The sequence below is a fragment of the Scyliorhinus canicula genome, chromosome 5 (genome assembly GCF_902713615.1).
Source record: "Scyliorhinus canicula chromosome 5, sScyCan1.1, whole genome shotgun sequence".
Lineage (NCBI taxonomy): Eukaryota > Metazoa > Chordata > Chondrichthyes > Carcharhiniformes > Scyliorhinidae > Scyliorhinus > Scyliorhinus canicula.
Genome location: NC_052150.1, coordinates 45703033 through 45720229, shown reverse-complemented (window position 1 = coordinate 45720229; position 17197 = coordinate 45703033). Strand labels below are relative to the sequence as shown.

The 17197-nt window shown below is 44.2% G+C and overlaps 1 protein-coding gene across 1 annotated transcript in view; it reads right to left on the bottom strand.

Moving 5' to 3' along the window:
* The window catches only part of dek (DEK proto-oncogene), a 69887-nt gene that overhangs the window by 15540 nt on the left and 37150 nt on the right, over positions 1-17197 (bottom strand). Inside the window, exons 6-9 of the mRNA XM_038796980.1 lie at positions 13776-13896; positions 11369-11551; positions 3327-3468; positions 2427-2477 (exon numbers count right to left, since the gene is read on the bottom strand). Of these exons, the coding sequence (XP_038652908.1) occupies positions 2427-2477; positions 3327-3468; positions 11369-11551; positions 13776-13896 (497 nt within the window). The remainder of the gene's footprint in view (positions 1-2426; positions 2478-3326; positions 3469-11368; positions 11552-13775; positions 13897-17197) is intronic.

The window sequence follows — 17197 nt, the reverse complement described above, 5'->3', positions numbered from 1 at the left end:
ACAGCTAATGTAATCAGCTTTGGGGGGGGGGGGGGGGGGGGGGGGGTGTCCGTCAGGAAGGGAAGTTCGGATGTGAGCAGTTTGTGAGGAGCAGGAGCTGATCTCATGGAAAAGATAAGCTCAGAGAAGGCCAGGATGGGTGATAGGATTGAAAGCGAAATATGAACGTTCAGGGCTAGGGTAGAGGATAGTTGGAGGAACTTCTAGCAACGGTAGATCAGATGGAGCGATAAAGAAGTCCACAAAGTCTTTGCATTTATTAAGTGAGTGAATGAGGAGATGACAGGGAAAGGGATTTACAATGACAGCTTGCAGTAGAAAAAAATAAGCCAGGCATTATCTTTGCATTCCAAAATGATATTGGAATAGTCAGCAGTTTTAATAGACGCAAGTAGGACCCAATAATGTTTTACGGAGTTTAGCTCGGTCCGGCACCATATTATTTTAAGTCTTTGACCCTTGGACTTGAGAGCGTAGATAAGGGCATCTTGGGATGACAGAAGCTAATAGTTTCACTAGGGATTAGGACAAAGGTGGAGAAAAGGGTGCAGTTATATAACTCAGTACTTGATTAAATGAACAGGGGCCCAAAGTCAGACCAAACGGGATTTTGAGAGTGCAATTGTAAGTAAATTAGGATCCCCATTTGCCCGTGAAATGGTGGTGGTGAGCCACTTTAGTCCACTGGGTGTAGGCAAGCCCATACCGCTGTTAAGAAGTGAGTTCCACGTTTTTGACGCAATAGTGAAGAAAGAAAAATACAGCTCCAAGTCAGGAGGTGTGCAATTTGGGAGGTGAACTTGCAGGGGATCCTATCTGCTGCCCTTGTCCTTCTAGGTGGTAGACGTCACAGTTATAGAAGATGCTGTAAAAGGAGGTTTACCAAGTTGATGCCGTGCATCTTCTTTAAAAGCACTCATCGCTGCCACTGTGCACCAGCAGCAAAGGAAGCAAATGTTTGAAATAGTAGATGGGTGCAAATCAGGTATCTTGGTTTTGGATGGTATTGACCCTTTGACTGTTGTTAAAGCTGCATTCATCAAGCCAAGTGTAGAGCATTCAATTACTTTCCTAACTTGTGCCCCGTAGATGGTGGACATGCTTTGGGGATTCAGGAGACAAGTTACTCCCTGCAGAATTTTCAGCTTCTGACCTGCTCTTGTAACCACAATATGTATATGGCTGATCCAGCTAAGCTGAATGCCAAGGACAATGGTTAGATTCTCTTGTGGAAGATGGTCTTTGCCTTCACTTGGTTGGCACAAATATTATTTGCCACTTATCAGTCCAAGCCTGAATATTGCAGCATATGGACATGGACTGCTTCAGTACCCGAGGAGTCTCAGAAGTTACTGAGCACAGCGCAATCATCAGCAAACATCCCCACTTCTCACCTCACCATTTGGATGGCTGGAAGGTCACTGCTGATGGTTGGGCTGAGGAACTCCTGCAGCAATGTCCTGGGGCGGAGAGGATTGGCCTTCAAAAACTCCAAACATCTTCCTTCATGTCAGGTATGACTTCAAATTTTGCTTGGGTGCCTTGATGCCACACCAGTAAAATGCTGCCTTCACGTCAAGGGCAGTCACCATCACCTCACAGGAGTGGTGTTAAGAGCGTGGAAATAGCATGCCGAGTGGAAATTGATACTAGGAAGTGATCAGAGATGGCTTTATTTGTGATTGATTAATTTGATAAATAGATTGGAGAGTGATCCCGAGTACTATAACACTGAGAAATTATTTCTTAAATCAAGGACAAGGGAAGACTAATCGCCTGGTTGCAACAATCACAATCGTTAAATGCTATGAAAAGGGAGAGAGACCCGGAGAGAGACTTGCTGTAACCTGCTTTGATACATGTTTGTAATAAAATAGGTTTTTTTTTTAAAAAGGGAGAGAGAGACAAGATTAAAACTTATAAGAGCCCTCATTTCCCATCAGCGGGTTGATCAGATGTGTGACACAAAAGATTATTGTTATTGTTAAGATAACCCAAGTGACAAATTTGTAAATGAGAGGATGGCTTATGTCACCATATAGGTCTAACTTCCAGCTACAGACAGGGAACCTTACTGGAATATTGCATTCACACTGCCAATGGTGCGCACTCGTCACTGGTACACACTAAAAAATTTACGCCACAATCAGTTTCTACCAATTCAAGTGGGTGTTAATTTTAACAGATAATTATGAGATAAATGAAATTTTGTTTTCTCAGTGCCATTTATTCTCTATTTATGGAATTGTTACTAGAAATATCATTGCTTAGTGTAATATACACAAAATTACATGCTCGTTCTCCGCCAAAGTCCATGAAAATGCTTTATGGTATCTTTCTCCTATACTAATTCTTACAATAATATATTTTTCCCTCCAGATCATTTTAGTCTGCATGTAAAATGATATTTAAAAAGATTTACTTACTGTGAGCTAGCCTCCCAATCGAGGTCACCTTTTTAGCGCCACTGCCCAAGTCTAGGGAACAAAATTACATTAAACGGGAACTGGGTGGTGCAGTAAATTAGAATACTGTCCTTTTTCTTTACCAGATTTGGATTCAAATTTCAGCCCAGCGTAAAGGAGAGAAAAATTTATCTTCATCAGCTGTAAGCATACCGAGTAGTTTCAATTCAGCAATGCTCATCGCCAAATCAGCAACTGCATTTACGACTCAAGGATAAAACAGGAGAAGATTGGGAAATTCACTGATGCAATTCCCGAGGTCATGGGAAGGAGTGGGGTCACATACAAATGTTATCCTATATGTAACCTGGAACAAATCCAATGCTAAAAGTGAATGAAAGGTATGGGAAAATGTTCTGCTCTAATCAACAGCTTTCATTTACTGAGAACTAAACAACCTTTCTATAACAAAAAAGGTCTGCTACAAAGAGTTTAGTGTGTGTATTTAGACCTTCTGCTTTAGCGAAAATGAGAGATTTTTCTCTCTCATGTAGCACTGATGTCTATATATAGGTTTCTTGAACCCACCTCTTCATTCACCTGAGGAAGGAGCTGCGCTCCGAAAGCTAGTGATTCGAAACAAACCTGTTGGACTTTTACTTTAACCTGTTGTTGTAAGACTTCTTACTGTGCTCATGTAGCATGGGGAGGCACTGGAGATTGTTGCCTTAGTTTCAGAAACTGCATGTTAATGTCTCTGAAACCTGGCTTTAGTTGGAGGATATGCTTTTAAATAACGAAGGAGATTATTTTTTCCCGGGAGCCACCATATTTCCTTTTTGATCAAAAGTCCCAAAATGTCATTTAATCAATAACTTGCTATTTGTTAACCTCACTATTAGATCATTCTTTTGTACTTACCCTTTTTGGCAGGAGCTGCAGTTTTCTTTGCAGTGCTGCTGTCCGCTTTTTTCACATGTGTTGCTTTAGTAATTTGTGTCCTTTTGCCTTTGGGCACAGCTTTTGACGTGGATTTCTCTTTCTTAGACACTTTCTTGGGTGGCTGAAAGAAAAATTGAACGGTTTCTCAATGTTTACTTAAATAGTTGGTGTCTGTGGCTTATTGTTTGGCTGTGTTTTTCGTACTTTAAAGCTACTACACAATGTTTTTTCAATAAAACTGTATGGAATGGTGATTTTTTACTTCAGTCAAAACAGACTTTTTAGTGAATTAATACAAGATTTAATAAGAGTTTCGACCAATTTAAAAAGAATTTTAACTGACATTACCTGAAAATATTTCATCAATTAAAAATGTAAGTAGTAGGAATACTATCCTGACATGACCAGCATGCAGTCCAAGCTGATTGCACGGACTGCAATACATCCGACCCACAGTCTGACTTTATTTCCTCGACTGACTTATGAACGAAGCCCATCTGTTAGTTGCTCCAGCTAATTAGTGCCATGAAAGAGAAAACTGGTACGGTCACATGATCACAGGTGGATACGAATGAAGAAAGTTTCAGTTTGTTCCCAATCATTTCATCCAACAATTTCTAGGAATTTAGGATTTTGCCTCCACTGTTTGAAGATCTATTCCATGTCACTCGCTACCAAACCAAAACACATTGTGAAGTTGATCACTATACTGAAAGGACACAATGGGCGCGATTCTCCGCCCCCCACGACGGGTCGGAGAATAGCAGGAGGTCCTTCCCGACATTTTTCCCGACCTCCCGCTGTTCTCTCCCCCCCCCCTCCACCCCCCGGACACGAATCACTGCTCGCTGTTTTTTTACGGCGAGCAGCGATTCTCCCCTATCCGATGGGCCGATTTCCCAGGCCTTTACGGCCGTTTTCACGAACTCCAACACACCTGCTCTCACAGTTCGTGAAAACGGCCGCAAAGTACCGTTCTCGAGAACCATGGCACCGATTGGCACGGCCGCACCACGGGAAGCGGGTCCGAACCCCGCGCACTCTTTGTTCCTCCGCCGCCCCACTGGATCAGTCCGCGGGGCGGCTGAGGGGCATAATGGCCTGCGCATGCGCGTGTTTCACGCATATGCGTGATGACGTCATCCGCGCATGCGCGGGTTGGAGCCCTCCAATCCGCACATGCGCGGCTGACGTCATCGTGCGCGTCAGCCGCCGTTACCCTTGGCGCGTGGGCTTAGCGAAGGTCGCTAAGCCTGCGATGCAGAGGTTCACGGGGCCCCGCTGCTAGCCCCGACCGGGGAGCAGAATCGGGTCCCGGGAGGGGGCGCGGAGGCTACCGTGAAACACGGCCAGTTCCACGACTCTCCGCATTTCCGGAGAATCGCGCCCAATGTTTCAACATCACTCAAACCTTTCTTTTAGAACATAGAACATTACAGCGCAGTACGGGCCCTTCGGCCCTCCATGTTGCGCCAACCCGTGAAACCATCTGAAGCCTATCTGACCTACACTATTCCATTTTCATCCATATGTCTATCCAGTGACCACTTAAATGCCCATAAATTTGGCGAGTCTACTACTGTTGCAGGCAGGGCGTTCCACACCCCTACTACTCTCCGAGTAAAGAAACTGCCTCTGACATCTGTCCTATATCTACCACCCCTCAATTTAAAGCTATGTCCCCTCGTGTTGGTCGTCACCATCTGAGGAAAAAGACTCTCACTGTTCACCCTATCTAACCCTCCGACTATCTTATATGTCTCTATTAAGTCACCTCTCAGCCTTCTCCTCTCTAACGAAAACAACCTCAAGTCCCTGAGCCTTTCCTCGCAAGACCTTCCCTCCATACCAGGCAACATCCTAGTAAATCTCCTCTGAACTCTTTCCAAAGCTTCCACATCCTTCCTATAATGTGGTGACCAGAACCGCATGCAGTACTCCAGGTGCGGCCTCGTGGCTCCGAAACTCAATCCCCCTACTGATAAAGGCTAGCACACCATATGCCTTCTTAACAGCCCTATTAACCTGGGTGGCAACTTTCAGGGATTTATGTACCTGGATGCAGAGATCTCTCTGTTCATCTACACTACCAGGAATCTTGCCATTAGCCCAGTACTCTGCATTCCTGTTACTCCTTCCAAAGTGAACCACCTCACACTTTTCCGCATTAAACGCCATCTGCCACCTCTCAGCCCAGCTCTGCAGCTTATCTATGTCCCTCTGTAACCTATAACATCCTTCAGCACTATCCACAACTCCACCGACCTTCGTGTCATCTGCAAATTTACTAACCCATCCTTCTACACCCTCTTCCAGGTCATTTATAAAAATGACAAACAGCAGTGGCCCCAAAACAGATCCTTGTGGTACACCACTAGTAACTGAACTCCAGGATGAACATTTGCCATCAACCACCACCCTCTGTCTTCTTTCAGCTAGCCAATTACTGATCCAAACCGCTAAATCACCTTCAATCCCATACTTCCGTATTTTCTGCAATAGCCTACCGTGGGGAACCTTATCAAACACCTTACTGAAATCCATATACACCACATCAACCGCTTTACCCTCATCCACCTGTTTGGTCACCTTCTCAAAAAAACTCAATAAGGTTTGTGAGGCATGACCTACCCTTCACAAAACCGTGTTGAGTATCGCTAATCAACTTGTTCTTTTCAAGGTGATTATAAACCCTATCTCTTATAACCTTTTCCAACATTTTACCCACAACCGAAGTAAGGCTCACAGGTCTATAATTACCAGGGTTGTCTCTACTCCCCTTCTTGAACAAGGGGACAACATTTGCTATCCCCCAGTCTTCCGGCACTATTCCTGTCGACAAAGACGACATAAAGATCAAGGACAAAGGCTCTGCAATCTCCTCCCTGGCTTCCCAGAGAATCCTAGGATAAATCCCATCTGGCCCAGGGGACTTCTACTTTTACACTTTCCAAAATTGCTAACACCTCCTCCTTGTGAACCTCAATCCCATCTAGCCTGGTCGACCGTACCTGAGTATTCTCCTCGACAACATTGTCTTTCTCCAGTGTAAACACTGACGAAAAATATCCATTTAACGCTTCCCCTATCTCTTCTGATTCCACACACAACTTTCCACTACTATCCTTGATTGGCCCTAATCTTACTCTAGTCATTTTTTTGTTCCTGATATACCTATAGAAAGCCTTAGGGTTTTCCTTGATCCTATCCGCCAACGACTTTTCGTGTCCTCTCCTCGCTCTTCTTAACTCTCCCTTTAGGTCCTTCCTGGCTAACTTGTAACTCTCAAGTGCCCTAACTGAGCCTTCATGTCTCATCCTAACATAAGCCTTCTTCTTCCTCTTGACAAGTGCTTCAACTTCCTTAGTAAACCACGGTTCCCTTGCTCGACAACTTCCTCCCTGCCTGACAGGTACATACTTATCAAAGACACGCAGTAGCTGTCCTTGAAAAAGCTCCACATTTCAATTGTACCCATCCCCTGCAGTTTCCTTCCCCATCCTATACATCCTAAATCTTGCCGAATAGCATCATAATTGCCTTTCCCCCAGCTATAATTCTTGCCTTGCAGTATATACCTATCCCTGCCCATCGCTAAAGTAAACATAACCGAATTGTGATCACTATCACCAAAGTGCTCACCTACATCTAAATCTAACACCTGGCCGAGTTCATTACCCAGTACCAAATCCAATGTGGCATCGCCCCTTGTTGGCCTGTCTACATACTGTGTCAGAAAACCCTCCTGCACAAAAACTGACCCATCTATAGTACTCGAACTATAGTATTTCCAGTCAATATTTGGAAAGTTATAGTCCCCCATAACAACTACCCTGTTACTCTCGCTCCTGTAGAGAATCATCTTTGCAATCCTTTCCTCTACATCTCTGGAACTATTCAGAGGTCTATAGAAAACTCCCAACAGGGTGACCTCTCCTCTCCTGTTCCTAACCTCGGCCCATACTACCTCAGTAGACGAGTCCTCAAACGTCCTTTCTGCCGCCGTAATACTTTCCTTGATTAACAATGCCACACCACCCCCTCTTTTACCATCTTCTCTGTTCTTACAGAAACATCTAAATCCTGGAACCTGCAACAACCATTCCTGTCCCTGCTCTACCCATGTCTCCGAAATCGCCACAACATCGAGATCCCAGGTACCAACCCATGCTGCAAGCTCACCCACCTTATTCCGGATGCTCCTGGCGTTGAAGTAGACACACTTCAAACCAGCATCTTGCTTGCCGGTGCTCTCTTTCGAACTTTTAACCCTATCCCTGACCTCACTACTCTCAACATCCTGTACACTGGGACTACAATTTAGGTTCCCATCCCCCTGCTGGATTAGTTTAAACCCCCCCACCCCCCCGAAGAGCACTAGCAAATCTCCCCCCCAGGATATTGGTACCCCTCTGGTTCAGGTGAAGACCATCCTCCTGTTTGTAGAGGTCCCACCTACCCCAGAATGAGCCCCAATTATCCAGGAAACCAAAACCCTCCCTCCTGCACCATCTGTGTAGCCAAGTGTTCAACTCCTCTCTCTCCTTATTTCTCACTTCGCTAGCACGTGGCACGGGTAACAACCCAGAGATAACAACTCTGTTTGTTCTAGCTTCCATCCTAGCTTCCTGAATTTCTGTCTCAAATCCCCATCTTTCTTCCTACCTATGTCGTTGGTACCTATGTGGACCACGACTTGGGGCTGCTCCCCCTCCCCCTTAAGGATCCCAAAAACACGATCAGAGACATCACGAACCCTGGCTATTGAGGGGAACGACCACAGGGGATCCTGCACTGCCTGCCGGTTCCCTCTCGTTCCCCTGACGGTAACCCATCTACCGTCTTCTTTTACCTGAGGTGTGACTACCTCCCTATAACTCCTCTCAATAACCCCCTCCGCCTCCCGAATGATCCGAAGTTCATCCAGCTCCAGGTCCCTAACGCAGTTCTCGAGGAGCTGGATGCACTTCCCACAGATGTAGTCGAGGTGACCCTTTCTTCCCACATTCTGCAGGAGGAACATTCAACTGCCCTAACCTCCATTCCCACTGAACTAACTTCCCAACTACTGAAAACAAAAAAAAATAATGAAAAAAACTTGTTAGTTTAGCAATCCGACGGGCAGAACTTTTTTTTTTGGTAAGAGGAGGAGGATGGGTGGGAGACACTACGTAAGTAGTGTTTCGGGTAAAGCTGTCACTCGAGAACAGCCCCTTCACAAACCACCTTCAACGTACGCTGACCGCACTGCACGTATGCAAATCTCCCCGGAACAGCCAATCAGAAGCTCTGCTCTGCTGCCCTCTGCTGGATGCTTGCCTTCATTCGAACTCCTCGGGTCACTTGCGCAGGTACACCTTCAACTTACGCTGACCGCACTGCACGTATGCAAATCTCCCCGGAACAGCCAATCAGAAGCTCTGCTGCCCTCTGCCCTTTGCAGTTTGTATCAGTGACCTCTTGTCAGGATATATCAAGAAACTAACTCTGGATTTACCTTTTTTATACTGTTTACAATGATATTCATCTGTGGCATACAGCATAATAACAGAATTGTTACAGTGCAGGAGGCAGCCATTTGTCCCATTGTGTCTGCACCTCTGAATGAGCATTTCAATAGTGGAATTCTCCTGCCCACCCCACGTAACACTGTACATTGCTATTTGAAAAGTAGCACTCTAATTTCCTTTTGATTTTAATGTCATGATTGAACCTGCTTCCACCACTTCAGGCAGTACATTCCAGACATTAACCACTCACAATTCCTTTTCCCCTTGTACTACTTTTGCCAAATTGCCCTCTCATTCTTGATCTTTTCACAGGTTTCGCGCCTGTCCAAATCTATCTTGTCCAAATCCATCTTGATTTTGAATACCTTGATCAGACCTCCTCTCAGCTTTCTCTGCTCCAAGGAAAACAGATGCAATTTCTTCAATTTATCTTCATAACTGAAGCTCCTCATCCATGGAACCATTCTCATGAATCTTTCCTGCACTCTGTCCAATGCCTTCGAATCCTTCCTAAAGTGTGGGGTCCAGAACTGGACACAATTCTCCAACTGAGGCCAGACTAGTGACTTATACAAGTTCACCATAACCTCCTTATTTTTGTAATCTCTGCCCCTACTAATAGCAAAGATATCTGTTTAGACTGGAGTATTAAAGAAAAGGAATACTAATTTCAAGTGAACAGAAGCGACTGGTAGCAACAATGTTCTCATGAACACAGTGGCTAGAAAAAGAGACTAGTTTTCAGTGTGGCCATTTTAGTAGTGCACAAGAACAAGGAAACAGGAGGAAGATTTAATGAGTTTGTGCTGCATTTCTTTTTAAAAGCAAGATCTTGTAAAAAGGTTTAGAAAAGGACATTGTGGGACTTCCAATGACAGGTATGTGCTGAATAGTCGCACACCAGGGGGCTCTCCTCTAGAACACTGCAAAATAGGCACTTTTGGCTGAATTTAGCCCAAACATTCAGCCTCACTCATCTCCTCAACTATAAAGACGAGGAAGAATTATACCAGGGATCAGTAGCTCCAGAGGACACCGGGAAGCCAAAAACGGTGGAAAAGGGCAAAAATCAGCGAACGAGTGAGTCGACGGTCCCACGAGGCAAGGTGTCCCCGGCCACCCCCAAGAGAGGGAGATCGGCAAGCCAGATGGTGACAACACCCCAACCCCCCAAACTAAGGAACTGACCATGATGAAAGATGAGATCAAGGTGGCAGTCAGGGTGACAGTGGCAGAAACACTGGCCACCATACAAACAGTGCTCGACGGGATGGGAAAGAAGCTGGAGGATTAGGGTAGAACAATTCAAGAGCTCAAAAAGGTATCGATCGACCAGAGCGACTGGATCATCGCCCTGGACGCCAAGTTAAAAAGGTTGGTGGTGACCCAAGGGAGCTTGAAGTGGCGGGTCGAGGGCAGCACGGTAGCATAGTGGTTAGCACAGTTGCTTCACAGCTCCAGGGTCCCAGGTTCGATTCCCAGCTTGGGTCACTGTCTGTGTGGAGTCTGCACGTTCTCCCCGTGCCTGCGTGGGTTTCTTCCGGGTGCTCCAGTTTCCTCCCCCAGTCCAAAGTGTCCAAAAGATGGGTGGAGGCGTGGGCTTGGGTAGAGTGCTATTTTCAAGGGCCGGTGCAAACATGATGGGCTGAATGGCCTCCTTGTGCACTGTAAATTCTATGAAATCTATGACCAAGAGAGCCAATCCAGGCGACAGAATATACGAATAGTGGGCCTATCAGAGGGGATCGAGGACAGAGACCCAAATGACTATGGGGCTCAGGTGATGGGCAACATGGTTGGAAGGGACACCTTCCCCAAGCCACCAGAGATTGACAGGACACAGAGGTCTCTCCGACCAAAGTACAAGGTCAGAGAGCAGCCGAGGGTGATAATCCCAACCTGCACAGATACCAGGACCGTGAGAGAGGATCCTGCACTGGGCTCGGCAGATGAAAGCAAGCAGTTGGGAAGGACACAGAATAAGGGCATATCAAGACATTGGGGCGGAACTGGCGAAGCGCAGGGCCAGGTTTAACCACGTAAAATCAGCTCTGTACAAAAACAATGTAAAATTCGGGATGTTATTCCCAGCCAGGCTCTGGGTGGCATACCAGAACAAGAAACATTATTTCACCACCCCAGCCGAGGCGGGCAAAAGGCAAACAAGGCAGCGGTGAGGGGGCGCAGCCGATCTCCCAGCGGGGAGACAGGGCCTGTCCGTTGGAGGGAAGAAAGGGGGATAGAGAGGGAAATTGGGACCACGGGGGGGGGGGAACATAATGATAAGAAAGAGAAGAGCTCTAGATTGGCTTCAGCAGGTCAGTTTCAGGGTGATGGACAAGATGGCACCATAATCAGCCACTTTGGAGGGTCCTTAAACAAAGGAAAACCTCAGACTGCTGGGGGGGGGGGGGGGGGGGCTAGATTTTCATTACCGGCCGATCAGGTTCTAGTGAACATATATTGTTTGATATAGAGGAATTCAGTGGTCAAGATATAACTGACACCAACCTCTACTTCTTCCTCCACATCACTTTCATCTGATGACTTTCCCTTTGCTTTCTTTTCATCTTCACTGCTGGATTCATCTGTGAGAATTTCTTCCACGGTTGCTGCCTTGGATTTCTTCTTGGACCCAGAGCTGTGCTCTTTCTTGCCACCCTTTTGACGTTTCTTTTTAGGCTTTGGTAGTGACTGTGAGATATATATTTATAAAGAAATTTAACAAAGCACCACATTAAGGTTACCTTGACAAACTGTATCTGAATTAACTGTAATAATGACCATTACAAATATCACAGCACACATACCATCTAACTATTGACAAATGCTGCATAACACTATGTATAAATAATGAAAGATTTTGGGGCTGGTAGTTTCATTTTTAGGGACCATATAGATGAAAAACAGAAGGGGCCATGGTGGCAACTGTTGAATATATCAAAAGAATACTTTTTCCAAATGTAAAATAATTGCCTTCTATTAGATTGCCCGAATGAGCTGGTTGATGAAGATTTTACAATTGATTATGGAAATGAATACTAGCAGAAGTTTGACACATAGCCTGACCATTGCTATTCAGCATACTTTGGGTGCAATCGAGAAATTGTGGCCAAAATGGGAAGACTAAGCAAAGAGACTGAATACAAACAAAAGATTCCCAATCAGTCGAAACAATTTTTTGTGGTATACGCTGGGAAAGGAATATGGATTTAGAAATGTGCTCTCTGATCTTAATACAAAATGAAACAAGCAAACAAGATCTTGGTTAACATTTCATCTGAAGGGATATTAAGCATCAACTAGGAAGGGCACTTATACCTGAAAAAAGTTTGGTTGCTCTCAAACAACTAGTCATCAGGATATCTGTTAATGCTGCAGCTATTGAGGCATATGGCTATTGTAATCAGCCAATGATAGCATATGAGGTGGTATACCTTCTCCACAAGTGTAAAAGTTACATTTTTGAGACCAATTTTTTAATGTCAAAAGGCTGTAGAGACACTGAACATTAAGAGTTAAAATGCATGCTTGGTTCAGGTTCCAAAAAGGCCATTACAACGGACTTCAGGAATAAACAACACTAAAGCATTCAAATTATTTAACATTCATTTTATAACATTACAGAAAATCCCTAATTGACATTGAATCACTTTATCATTAATATATCCATTTATACATCGCCAGTTTCATTTTAATATTGCTTGCCACAGACCTCGTCCATAGCTTGCCTGCTCACATGACCTTTTCCAGAGTGCTTACATCCCTGCCCTCAGTTTCGTTCTAAACTCAAACTAGAGTCCTGGACCCCACTTAATGGCAGAAGTTGATTGCTGCAGGTAGTCCTGACTCTTCTTTCTATTCTTGTGATAAAATTATTAAATTCCACCATTTTATCATCGTTACCAAATGAACCTCTGCCATTTGATGGAGACTGGTCAATCTAAAAATAATATAGGTGAACGTACTTTAAATATTGTATTTATATTACATTTGGTGATGCATTTATTTTGCAATTTATTTCAGCTAAGAGTGTATAGCATTTTATATGGTACAGTATTTCAACTTGTATAATTTTTTTTCCTGGGCGAGAAATAGCACCAGTAACTTGAACAGTTATTGCTTTCCAGCATCTAATTGTTCCACATGGTTTGGACTATCCTCAAGAGGTTTATTTATGCACATGTCCAAGGGCTGAACAACGCTGAGAATATCTGCCACATCTTTGTTAGTTAACCTCATAAACACAGACTACATAATCGACAAGGTGGGATTTAAAAAAATAAATAAATTTAGAGTACCCAATTAATTTTTTCCAATTAAGGAGCAATTTAGCGTGGCCAATCCACCTAGCCTGCACATCTTTGGGTTGTGGGGGCGAAACCCTCGCAAACATTCTATCTCAACCACATGAGAGATGTGTTACTTGTTGGCCTAGTCAATTGGCTGGGAGATTGCAGCTAGAATTCGGAAGGAAAATCTAAACACTCTCATACCTTTAAATTCATTTTCCAAAATAAATTTCGAGTACCCAATTCATTTTTTCCAATTAAGGGGCAATTCAGTGTGACCAATCCACCTACCCTGCACATCTTTCTGTTGTGAGGGTGAAACCCACGCAGACATGGGAGAATGTGCAAACTCGACACGGACAGTGACCCAGAGCCAGGATCGAACCAGGGACCTCTGTGCAGAGGTGGCAGTGCTAAGCACTGCGCCACCGTGTTGCCCTATGTACCTTTAAATTCATGAACAGTAGTAATCACTGGTAAGTAATTAATAATCAAGACAGTTTAATTTTTTACATGAAGTGTATGAAAAGTTTTCTTTTGACCCAAATGTCATGGAGTTGACTCTTATACAAGTATATACAATACAAGTATATACAATAAATAGCATCAGATTTCAAAATCTCTACCTTGCCAGATGCCTTAGGTTTCATCAGGAAGTTCAAAATTTTTGATACTATTTCATCTTTAGTGCCTTTTCTCTCCAGGTCCAGAACAGTACAAATCACCTTTAATACTGAAATTGGATTCCTAAGTACAGGGGACAAAATGAAAACAAGACATCTGTAGCAAACATAAACACTGCAGTACATGTGTTGACTCTAGGGAAAAGCATGATAAAAGCTTCACACTAAACAATAAAATGCATTTAAGGCCATTTCTATAGGATCTTACCCAACTAGTCTAACAGTGAAATTGATATTCAGGGGCTGGTTTAGCACAGGGCTAAAGAGCTGGCTTTTAAAGCAGACCTAGGCAGGCCAGCAGCACGATTCAATTCCCGTACCAGCCTCCCCGAACAGGCACCGGAATGTGGCGACTAGGGGTTTTTCACAGTAACTTTATTTGAAGCCTACTTGTGACAATAAGCGATTTTCATTTCATATTCTCATCCCATGGGAATTCATGTGAAAAAGTATCAGATTTCTATCGCAGGCTTACTACACCTGGTTTATTTTTGTACTGATCCTAAATCAAGCGTTTGAAAAAAATATTGTTCTTGGGATATGCTAACAGGGCATTAATTATTGGTTATTCCTAATTGCCGAGAGCATTAACAATTACCTCGGATTGAAGTCACCTATGGGCCAGACTAGTGGGAAGGTTCCTTTCCCTAAAGGGCATATTCCCTAAAGCTCTAATCACAATCCAGAGAAATAAATGCAAAAATGTTTTTAAATATTGAAAAAAAAACTCAGGAAAGTGAACTAAATATTACAAACGTGTAATGCCACAAGAAATTTTTTTTTCAATTACTATTCACAAGATACTTGGAACATTCCAAATATAAACATAAACGAGTGACTTAAAACTATTGATATATCCTTCAGCATGTTTCATTAGGACTGTTACTGCGTAAATTATTAGTCATTCAGCCGCTAAATTTAAAAAAGCAGTGATTATCCGAGAACGAGAACCCTTCATTGATATTTGCACCAGTCAGATGATCTTTTTCCTTCTGCTTTATGCAAGACATGAGTAAACTGCAGTGTTAGTTCCCAAAATAATATAGACAAAGGGCTGGATTCACCACCGGTGGGATGCTCAGTTTTGCCAGCAGCCCGGGTGTTTCCTGATGGTGCGGGGCTGCCAACAATGGAAAACCCCATTGACCAGACGGTGTTACGGAGCATTCTGCCGGCGGGGTGAAACAGAAATGTGGCGCGGCAGAGAATCCAGCCCAAAGAATATAATTAAACACATCATTAAAGAAAGAAACTTAGAACTTCACTATCACAGCACCCAATTATTTCTCAAGTCATACCAGAGTTTGATCTTCATTACTCTCCCCTTAGTTCATTGCACTTATTATCATTACATCGGAAGAACTGCCAGGTTTCAGTTCTAGCCTCAACTTCTATTGATTTGCCCCTAAACTTTCCATATTGTTTTTAGGTTTTATGAAGTCAATATTAAACATAGAACAGTACAGCACAGAACAGGCCCTTCGGCCCTCGATGTTGTGCCGAGCCATGATCACCCTACTCAAACCCATGTATCCACCCTATACCCGTAACCCAACAACTCCCCCCCTTAACCTTACTATTAGGACACTACGGGCAATTTATCATGGCCAAGCCACCTAACCCGCACATCTTTGGACTGTGGGAGGAAACCGGAGCACCCGGAGGAAACCCACGCACACACGGGGAGGACGTGCAGACTCCACACAGACAGTGACCCAGCCGGGAATCGAAACCGGGGACCCTGGAGCTGTGAAGCATTTATGCTAACCACCATGCTACCCACTAAGGCATCTCCTTTCAAGTTGAGAAAGTGTCTCCAGAACTTGGGTGGCTGATGTCAGCGATCACCGAATCACAGAATACAGCACGGAAGAGACCCTTTGGCCATCGAGTCTGCACCGACGCATGAAAAGCACCTGACCTGCCTACCTAATCCCATTTGCCAGCACTTAACTCATAGCCTTGAATGTTATGACGTGCCAAGTGCTCATCCAGGTACTTTTTTAAAAAATAAATTTAGATTAGCCAATTATTTTTTCCAATTAAGGGGCAATTTAGCGTGGCCAATCCACCTACTCTGCACATCTTTGGGTTGTGGGGGCGAAACCCACTCAGACACGGGGAGAATGTGCAAACTCCACACGGACAGTGACCCAGAGCCGGGATCAAACCTGGGACCTCAGCGCCGTGAGGCGGTTGTGCTAACCACTAGGCCACCGTGCTGCCTTTCCAGGTACTTTTTAAAGGATGTGAGGCAACCCGCAGTGCATTCCAGACCGTCACCACCCTCTGGGTAAAACAGTTTTTCCTCAAATTCCCTTGAACCTTCCTGTCCCTGACCTCGAACTAGTGTACCCTTTTAAACGACCCTTCAACTAAGGGGAACAGCTGCTCCCTATCCACCTTGTCTATGCCCCTCATAATCTTGTACACCTCAATCAGGTTACCCCTCAATCTTCTCTATTCCAGCAAAAACAACCCAAACCTATCCAACCTCTCTTCATAACTTAAATGTTCCGTCCTAGGGAATATCCTGTGAATCTCCTCTGCATTCCCTCCAGTGCAAACACATCCTTCCTATAATGCAGTGACCAGAATGGTACACAGTATTCCATCTGTGGCCTCCCAAAGTTCTATACAACTCTAACAGGACCGCCCTGCTTTAAGTAATCTATGCCTCGATTGATAAAGACAAGTGCCCCATATGCCTTTTTCACCATTCTATTAACCTGCCCTTCAGAGATCTATGGACAAACACGTCTAGGTCCCTGTTCCTCAGAACTTCACGGTGTCATGCCATTCATTGAATATTTCCTGGTCACATTACTTCTTCCAAAGTGCATCTTCTCACACTTTTCAGGGTTAAATTCCATCAGCCACATTTTTGCCCATTTGACCATCCCGTTTATATCTTCCTGTAACCCAAGACACTCAACCTAACTTAACCACCCGACCAATATTTCTGTCATCCGCAAACTTACTGATCCTACCCCACACCGTCATCCAAGTCATTTATCGAAATGACAAACAATAGGGCACCCAGAACAGATCCTATGACACACCACTGGCGTCCAGTAACTAAAGCAGCTGTCTGTCATCACCCTCGGTCTCCTACAGCTAAACCAATTTTGAATCCACCGTATCAAGTTACCCTGCATCCCAAGAGCATTTGCCTTTTTTTTTTTTAAGTCTCCCATGTGGGATCTTGTCAAAGGCTTTGCTGAAATCCATATAAACGACATCAACTGCACTATCCTCATTTACACACCTGGTTACATGCTCAAAAAATTCAATCAAAGTTTTAGGCATGACCTCGCTCTGAAAAAGCCATGCTGACTATTCCTTTTTTTTATAATTTAGATTAG